A 10,094-nucleotide genomic window follows, 5' to 3' on the forward strand; every position below is an offset into this window, starting at 1 on the left:
AGATATAACTTCCAATCACATCTTTTCAGAAGTCACTGAGGTCCAGTGGCAAAGACAATGGGTCAGAACTTCAGGTGGACTTGAGTTCAATTCCACTCTTTGCAATTCTCAAATTGTTTATTTAGGTAATGAAAAGAATAGATATAACTTCCAATCACATCATTTCATAAGTCACTGTGGTCCAGTGGCAAAGACAATGGGTTGAAATTGAAGTTGGACACAAGTTCAAATCTGGAGTGAGTTCAAGTCCACTCTTTGTAAATCTCAAATTGTTTATTGAGGTGATGAAAATGATAAATATAACTTCCAATCATTTCATTTCAGAAGTCACTGTGGTCCAGTGGCAAAGACAATGGGTCAGACAGACCTGAAGTTAGTGGATTTGACTGCCATGTGGGAAATGGGGTTCGAATCCCGCTCTCGTTTGACTAATCACTACACTAGTAGTTCAGTAAATGGGTAATCCTTTTTTCATTCGAAATAAAGACTTAGTCATTTTTTTCAGCAAAACAATATTTCCGGTCAGCCTTCGGCTGACCGGAAGACAGTTGGGAGGGGGGGTTCCTGGTGGTGTTCGACAGTCGGCCTGCGGCCGACTGCCGACACCATACAGTCGTTGACTGGCGACACCGGGACGTGAACCCTCGACACCCATGTCGCAGGCAGGTGACTGACCCACTATACCACGAGGCGGCCCGCCTATACATGATTGGAAGTTATATTTATCCTTTTCATTACCTAAATAAACAATTTGAGAATTGCAAAGAGTGGAATTGAACTCATTCCTGATTTGAACTCAAGTCCACCTGAAGTTCTGACCCATTGTCTTTGCCACCGGACCACAGTGACTTCTGAAATGATGTGATTGGAAGTTATATCTATCCTTTTCATTACCTCAATAAACAAATTGAGAATTGCAAAGAGTGGAATTGAACTCACTCCTGATTTGAACTTGAGTCCACCAGAAGTTCTGACCGTTTGTCTTTGCAACTGGACCACAGTGACTTCTGAAATGAAGTGATTGGAAGTTATATTTATCCTTTTCATTACCTCAATAAACAATTTGTGAATTGCAAAGAGTGGAATTGAACTCACTCCTGATTCCAACCTCAAGTTCTGAATCAAATATTTTGCCACTGGACCGCAGCAATAACTAGGAGAAGAATCAGAAGTCAGATTTATTCTCCGACTTTCTTAGCCTTACTATAGTACTATGTCGATTTTTTAAAGAAAAAAGCCTTACTATATACGTACATACTGACAAAGACCATTGCCACTTACATTCACATGAGAAAATTTAGGCTTTAATTACCATACAATTCTATGCAATTGTAAGCTAAGGAAGAAATACATAAGGAATATTTTTGGGAAGAAAAAAAAACAGACATGGAAAGGAAAATATAGAAAATGTGTCCCAAAAAATGATAAACATGTTAAAAAATGTTATAACATCTTGACGAAGTGTTGTGATTAAATGCGTCGACGTGGTTTCATCTTTTTCCCCACAGATTTGAAGACAGGAACAGATTCCACCTAAATGAATTAAAAAAAAACATATTTAGTTATGGAAATGCATTATGCCCACTTAGCTACCTAAGCAAAAGGACCTGACACCTGTTTCATTGTGTTCCTGATCAGGTTGACAGTTGTGTTGAGCGAGTTGTCCTCCATATCCACTTTAGGAGTGTCTTCTAGTTTGGGTCCAATGAGTGGCTCATTTTTTCCAATGACCTCAGCAGGGCAGTTCGACACGGGCGCTTCCACTTCCATCTTGCGTTTTCTGCTCTCCAATTGCGCCGCCCTCGGTGCAAATGTGAGCGCAGGAGGTCGATTGGAGGTCAATGTAACTAGCCCGCCTTTAGATTTACGCGAGTTTTTTTGCCAGTGACTTGAATTTGACGCTGGCTGCTCCTCTGCGCGAACGATGGCGTCGTGCAACGTTCCCATATTGTCCTCGGTTGGTCGCGTCCCTTGGTGGCTTTTGTGTGTGGAGTAGTGATCTTCCTGGGGAGGGAGTGGCAGCAGAGGAAAGGGTGAAATAGTATAGTCCGTGTTCCAACGCTCTGATTCGTTGTCATGATCGCTCATTTCACATGGAGACGGGATGACGGTTGGTGAAGGTTCCGCCGATTTGGCCTCTGCTGATGCGGCCTCCTCGTTCACGGCTCCTTTCTGATCCCTCTCTCGGGCTTCAGGACAAAAAAATACAGAATTGCCTTTAAAAATAGAAACTGAATTTCTGTAAATGCAAGACCAATACATTTTTTGTGGAGACAGACAGCTTCTCGTGAGGAAAATTGGCGTTGCTTTTAACTGTCTTTTATTGTAATGTTAAAAGTTTTATGAATTCATTCATTTGTTTCTAAAACTTGTGGGTTTCCCCAGTTAATTACACCTTGATTCTTATAACATTGTCACTTTTTCAAATAAGGTATACTTTTTTTCACCACATATAAAATTAATTTCCAGGTGTATAGTAATGAAAAAGCGCACTCTTGTGATTTTATTTAGGTAGAAAAAATAAAGGTTTATGTAAGCAGAAGAGTTTTTTTTTTAAATTCGATATCGTAATTCTGTTAAATGTGGCCTTATTCTATGACCTTGGAAGAGTACCTCTATTCTGCGCCATCCTCATTACATATCTCCTTCGTTCCTGTAGCTTTATCCTGGTGTCCTCCACAGTCTCGTATTCGGGGACGTAGCAAACATGCAGCACGCCGCCATAGAAACTCTTCTCGTCCATGTGTCGTTTGGCAGCCCTGAATAAGACGATTTACAATAGACAATCCATATTTGATGCATTGCATGTCATATTAACAGACTTCTAATAACTTTCTTTAATAAAAAAAGATACTTGTACATTCAAGTCAAGGTTCCAACATAATAAAGTCAAAGCCAATACTGAGAAATATGGTAGTCATGTCTGAACCACACCAAAACTTTAAAAAAGGAGGTAAAAATAGTTTTAAGAGTTCAACTTGCTTTGTCAAAACTGGCTTCTACCTATATCATATTACAAAAAGTTATCCATCAAAGTAAATTTCATTTTTTTCTTTTGCCAAAGTGCGCATAAGAGTTGGATCAGGACTTTTACCAGTCTACACATATTTTATTGTCAAGTACAGAGTGAGCATGTGTACTTGAATCCACTCTTTGATTTATTGATATAAAGTAATAGTAGGAACCTGGCACTCGTGAGCTTCTGGAATTTGACGAGATAGACCTCGGTGAACTCCTCGGCAGGGTACTCGTCCAAGGGCCTGTACTCCTGAACCACTCCGTACAAAGCACAGAGTTGGATGAGCTCGGCCATAACGCCGATGGCAGGGACCCCTTGGACCATTACGTAACATGACTCCAAATTGACCGTGTAAACCTGTCAAGAAGATACAGTTGTTGTTATTTGTGCACTTTCCTACTTATTTATGATGTGATTATGTTGTTGTTGTTTTTATTTTGCGTTATGTTTTTATGTTGTGACCTCTTATGTTTGACTACTATTTAATGATCATTTATTTGTCTGGTTGATGTTATTTGTGCACTTCTTGGGGAAAGCTTTAAATCTATTTATACTTGTAGAATGACAAAAAAAACATTCAATTCATTTTAAATTGGTGTGTTCAGACAACTTCACATCAGGATCCGAATCATCTGTCTTGGCCAAGTATATGAGAAATTCACATGGAATTTGTTATGTGGAGCCTTTCTAGTATTACAACAACGATCAGAGAGCCATTTAACTACAAAGGTGCATTGACAGTTTGTAGTGGAATTCGAAGATATTCATCAGGAATTTATATCTTACCTTTACAGCCCTGGCTTTCCTGCCATCGCGATATTTAGGTCGAGAAATGCATACTTTACGCTGCTCGTGGTGTTTGTAAACACCGGGAGCTTTCCAGCAACTACTACTCTCCGCCGCCATGTTTGATGGAAATGCGTTTCCGGTTTCTCATCTTTCAGAGGAAGATACGAACGTCATAGGGCAGTTGTAAGTAGTTGAAGGACTGCGCGTTTTTCTTTTATTTTGAAATGTAGTCGGAAGCGTCATTTTGGGGACTACACTGCAAAGGCAGCCTCCTACTTAGTGGAGGAAAGACTGATGATAAATTTTCACCTACTTTTGACAAAATAAGACGGATTTCAAAAAAAGCATTTTGATTAGTTTTAGTAAATAAACAAGAAAAATAATTCCAGATGTTCCAGAACATTCAAATGTTTAAGATCCAATAAATATTTATGGGTTTTGCGTTTTCTGGTGTGTTAAAACGTTCTTGTGCCCGGTCAAAGTGCTTATTCCTTGAGGGCCCCTATCCAGTCTGTTTTTAATGTCTCCCTCTACCAACACACCTTAATCAAATAATCAGGATCATTATCAAGCTTCTGGACAGCTTGTTGATAAGCTGATCATTTGATTCAGGTGTCATAGAGGAGGGACATGTGGAAAACAGACTGCACGGGGGCCATCGAAGACCAGAATTGGGCACCCCTGGCTTATGCTTTTGACACCAAAAGTTTTTCCGGGTACTCTGGTTTCCTCCCACATTCCAAAAACATGCATGGGAGGTTGGTCTAAATTGCCCCAGGGTATGAATGTGATCGTGAATGCTTGTCTGTCTCCTTGTGCCCTGCGATTGTCTGACCACCGATTCAGTGTGTCCCCCGCGTGTTTCCTGTAGTTAGCTGGGATAGGCTCCAGCACCCCCGCGAAATGAATGAATGAATGTCGTCAGGAGAAGCCTCCATTTTATATTGATAACTTTCAGCAAGGAGAAGTATAGTCAGGTGCAATGTTCCCTCTAAGCTGCGCGCGTGCGCAATTGCACACTACTCTCGTCTTCTCTGCGCACAGCAAATCAAATGGAGCACACAAAATAAAATCCCTTTTTTTAGCTGTGAGGGCGACGCGCGAAACACTCATCCGCCAGGCCGCCCATTCATAGATATTCATCATTACATTTTATTATTACTAAATCATTTATGTGTAGTAGACATGCACCTGCTTATGGCAGGTGTGATACTGGTGTGTGCCCATAGCGAGCAATGATGTACTCAGTGTGCTCAGGGAGGTTGTCTTTCTGCCCAGACAAACAAAAAATTAGAGGGAACATTGGTCGGGTGTACACTTCCAAATCGCTGCAAAATGGCTGGCAAGGAGTGTCTGAGAGGAGTCCTTTATTGTGTGATGAAATTCCCATCAAATAGAGTAGAGAAGATCTGGACAGCCACCCATAGAGGTCTGGAAAAAATGGACAAATTTGTACTTTAACAATGATTTCTATTGAGAGCCATGTATTGTTGATGTTCAATAATTAATACAAAAAGGGTACATTGTACCCAAAAAAATCCTTGGTGTAATGTTGTCATCAGCTTTCTTAAAAAAAACGATGACACCACAAGACTACAGTAGCAAACAGGTGAGATCCCGCAATAGAAACAGTATGTAGATAAAGCGGATGAATTTCTCTGAGAAAAACTAAAACCATGAGACTAAAGGGAAATGTTTGAGAGTCCAGTATTTTGCCAAATGACATTCACAAACATGGAGTACACACGCTTGTTCTCTGGCTCCAGGATTAAAGTTCCATGTAATTAAGTAGCGACAACATTTTTTTTTTGTTTCTCCTTGATTTAAGTTCACACAAAACCACTAAAACATGACCCTCCAATTGCACTGTTGAGCAGAGGAAAGCCAACTAAATACTACATTTGGATGTACACTCCCCATTCAAATGATCACGAAGGAAGGCCAGAGTGTTCTTTGCAATTTGAAAGCCACATTGAGCAGCGTCGATGTTTTTTACTGTAATGATTTACTGTTGTCTTGACGGTAAATGTCATGTTCGCAAATTTGTCTTGTGCTGAGGATTTTTGTACATGACCAGTTTGCAGCCATTTTATAAAAAACACGGTTTGTGGTGTTGTTAAATAATTCAGAAAAGCTTGAGATCTGCTACTTAAGTTTACCAGTGTTATAAATTGTGGTATGGCATAATAATGAATTCCTTTGAACATGTCTAAATCAGCTATCAGTCAAGTTTGATTGAGCCCATTAACATTTTCGGCTTTAAAAAAAACCTTCGTTTGGGCTAGTGTGGGACAAAAGTGACAGAAATCCAGTTCTCACATTATTTATTTTTAGTCCCATTTACTACACACTGTGCTTTGCCAAAGTGATGAACCGCAATGGCAGTTAACAAACTTTCTCACATCAGTCTTTGTTAATCTGGCCTGTCCTCATTCATTTCTTCCTCTATGTCAGGGGTGTCAGACTCGGGTTGGTTCGCGGGCCGCTTTAACGTTAACTTGATTTCATGTGGGCCGGACCATTTTAGATAAAATATTTAGATTTTTTAAAATAAATGGATTAAAAGAACTGGATTAAAAGCCCTGAATACTCAGTTTTTTAAATTTTGGTTTACGATAATTAAATCAAAATATATAAATTGGGCAGTCATTTTATGAGTCATATGCAGTTACTCATGTTTCAACATATAGCCGGTAATCAACAACAGACAGGAGTACAGTTAATTGTAAGATTGCATTGAACCAAACCCTGTGATTATACACTTAAGACTAAAATACAACACATTCCCTTCCAGCACAGGCAGGTCTACATTACTTTTGCAAAAACATCCATATCTAGCTTGCAGCTTTTTACTTGCTTGGAAAATGTAATTGGTCGCACCTTATTAAGTAATTCAAATGACTACTAGAGTGACTACTACTGTTGTGGAATGCATTTCCCAGTGTTCATTGTGATCCACAGTCATTTTCTGTAACTTGGCTGCTTTTTACTTGTTCAATCGTAATCAATAATTCCATAAGTGGTGTCTTTATATGGAAAATAATTGTGCTACGAGAGCCATTAGGTCGGATACAAAGCATGCTTATCTTTTATGCGATGTTTTTTCATCTTTCCATTAGAAAAATATGGTACTGATATTCATTATTTTATTTCTGCATAGATTGGAGATTAGTATAGATGTTGCCAACAACATTTGAAAACAAATCCCTGCACAGCAGATGATCTTTGGTTATATGGTGATTTTTTTTTTCCCCTCTGTGATTGTCATCTTATCTTATGTTGTCCCTATTTTTTCTATTTTGTAGCGTTTCAGTCACTCAAGTCGTTTTAAAATCAAACAGCACTATGTCTATATATACTTGATGTTGCGCTCCATACTTTCTTCAAATGACCTCAATTGCCTGAGAGCCGAAGCCAAGTAGTAAAAGTTACTGTGTCACATGTGACACCCAGATGCTTTTTCGATTTATACATCTGCAGAGCATAATTTGGGATTAAACTGGATCAATAAAAGGAATTTATTTATGAGAACTAATTGCTTTGTAGTTGAACTCACTAACCATAATAATGATTGCACGGGCCGCTACGTTAATTTAAACATCACTGACTTGGCAACTGGTGAAAAATTCAGTTTATTTGACCATCTGGTGTCCCCCGTTGAACCAGTTCTGGTTCCCCGAGCCTCACTCAACTGGGCCTCCAAATAAATTGGTCCAGAGAAAGAGAGCACTGTATGACTTAGGCATTACCAGGCTTATTTTCTGTCAGGCAAAGCCAAGGTTGATTATTCATATCCCTCTGGTCTACTGGAAGACACCAGGCCTTGTGGTGGAAAGTATAAGGACCAAAGTAAGGAAGTGGTTTTGGTTGTTGAGGCTCAGCTTTTTTCCCCTTGTGTGCGGTGTATTTCATGAAAAAAAAAAGAAACACATCAATGAGGCATAAAGGGGGCAAGCGCAGTTGGCATTCATTTTGACTTAAAAAAACAAAATTCCCAACCTTTACACACTCGGAGAGACGTGGATCGGATTCCCAGTCAGCACCGCAACAAGACCAACAAACTTCGGAGGGTTCAGCTGGCAGCAAATTCCCAGTATTTGTGTCTCTATGACACCACCATAGCTGGAATCCAGAAGTTCCATCCCGATGGTCTCGCTCCCCCCACTGAAAGAAAAGCCTTGTGAACTGTTTTGCATCGCTATGATAAGTACTGCTTGAATTACAGTACAGCGACCGTGGAAACTGCAGTATGTTATTAGTGCTCCACTCCACCACACACAAAGAAATGCAGACAGTAGCATGCACACAATGTCATCTCGCATTCTGGGTTATTCCCCCAACTCTTACTAAATAGAGGATAATAAAGCCGCATACTCAAACTGCGTATATCATTCTGCTCTGGCATTCCCTTTAAAACCTCTCTGATTCCTTTACACACCCAAATTGGTATTTGTGTGGTGTACACATAATTGCACGTTTGCTTGGTAAATCAAGAACTCTGGCAAAAAAGACTGCGCTCAGAAGGTTTCCCTCAAACTATAGCCTTGGGATGACTATTAATATCCCCTACAGACATCGGCAAAATGCTGCGTCTTTTGCTTCTGCGAAAAGACGGAGCACCAAAATGTTTGGGGATAAATCTTTGCGTAGAAATGATAGCTGGTATTTGTCAAAAGCGTTCGGGCTCATTTTAAGTAGTCAGGCTGTCTAGACTTAAACTCCAGCCGGTACAACAGTTTTTAGGAGTGGGAATTTTAGTTGAGTTTAAGGCGCCGTGTTCGGATATTGATGTTTTTTTAGATGAAATATTTTGCCGTTGGTGATACCGAAAAGGGTGCAGCTTAAACTCTAGCTGAGACTGTGTAAATAGACACAATCCCTGACCTTTTTTTGAGGCCCCCCCTTTTCATTCTTCCTCCCCCTCACATCTGGACTATTGGCAGGGATCAGTTCCTGTGTGGTTGTGTTTGTATATTAGCAGGGGACTTACTTGGTTTTTGGGTTGGGCAGGTTCTTGCTGGTTGCATTTCCAATCAGATCACCATTTTGAGGATCATTGTTTCATTGCATGATACATGTCAAATCAACATATCTGATAATTCCTCATTATGGAAGCCGTGCTGTAAAATATAATTCAGTGGATTTACATTGGAGTTGTTCAAATTTGGCTAAAATGTGAGTTCAATCTCCAGGTGCATAAAGTCAAATATTGTTTTTTTTTGTGATAGCCATGCATGATAACACATGATAATATCTTGAGTGTTTGAGTGTATACATAGTCAGTTTTCTTTGTTGTCTTGCAAAGGTTAAGAGAAAAGCTCTCAAGTTAACAGAACATTAACTTTATGCGCCAGGAGCATATTAATGTGTATTTTGTAATGAGATATTTTGCCTAGGAATTATTCAAAAGCTAAGAAGAGATGAACAAAAGAGCAATAAAGGATGTTGTATTGTAGAATGCTGTTATCAATTTAGTGCTTTTTAATCCAGTCAGGTTTTTACCTGATACAAATGTTGATCGGCATCGACATTAATATTTGATTTATTCATAACCCGTAATAATAAAATCAATGAATAAGGAGACTTAGCATCATCTTAGGATGAATTCCACATATTCAAATGAGAAAAGCTTTTTCTGTTTGACCACTGCATAGCTAAAGAACACAGTCATGAAGGAAACGGAGAATTTGACATGTTTTGCAACATTCCTCAAGAGACTAAAAAAGGTTCAACCGTCAACCCAATATCATGTCAAACAGATGTGTATGCATGTGCGGCAAGTTGGGTAGCAAAAACCAAGAAGACTAACTATGCGGGAGGATGTGTGACCGCAGGGTTAAACGGAGATGCTGACTGAAAGGTAAAGAGCTATACTTGAGGGACACCAGTAAGAGATTGATTTTCACTCTCTCAGGGCCAACACTCCCACTCCGTTCCACACATTCTGCTTACTTGTGTTATTGTATACGGTCGTCCCATCCTGTTGATGAAGACCTTATTTTCTAATTCTGCCACGTGTTTTGCTTTTACGACGCCACGTTGAAACGCTCAATTAAAAAAGAGGTGTGACCGTTCAGCATGTTTTGTCGCAAAGAATGGCCATTGGCTTTAAACATTTAAGTCAAACCGATCACTTTTTTTGTGTGTGTGTTTTTAAGGCCTTGCAGATGTATGGCATACCAGAATATCTGGTTTAGTGGATTACATGGTTTGTGGATTACAGTCTGGGTACTTTGGAGATTCCAACACGCTTCTTTTTTGGCATGTCCTTCAAGTGCCAAATGTT

The 10,094-nt window shown here is 39.6% G+C and overlaps 1 protein-coding gene across 1 annotated transcript; it reads right to left on the reverse strand.

Moving 5' to 3' along the window:
• Positions 1 to 1,206: 1,206 nt before the first annotated feature.
• rbm48 (RNA binding motif protein 48) lies at positions 1,207 to 3,946 on the reverse strand. The gene is made up of 5 exons (XM_077598924.1): positions 3,806 to 3,946; positions 3,186 to 3,376; positions 2,614 to 2,759; positions 1,615 to 2,189; positions 1,207 to 1,533 (listed from the first exon to the last, which is right to left on the reverse strand). The coding sequence occupies exons 1-5, from the start codon at positions 3,923 to 3,925 to the stop codon at positions 1,471 to 1,473; spliced, it is 1,095 nt and encodes a 364-aa protein (XP_077455050.1). The 5' UTR covers positions 3,926 to 3,946; the 3' UTR covers positions 1,207 to 1,470.
• Between the last annotated feature and the right edge of the window lie 6,148 nt (positions 3,947 to 10,094).

The sequence above is a fragment of the Stigmatopora argus genome, chromosome 4 (assembly GCF_051989625.1).
Source record: "Stigmatopora argus isolate UIUO_Sarg chromosome 4, RoL_Sarg_1.0, whole genome shotgun sequence".
In the NCBI taxonomy this organism is placed as follows: domain Eukaryota; kingdom Metazoa; phylum Chordata; class Actinopteri; order Syngnathiformes; family Syngnathidae; genus Stigmatopora; species Stigmatopora argus.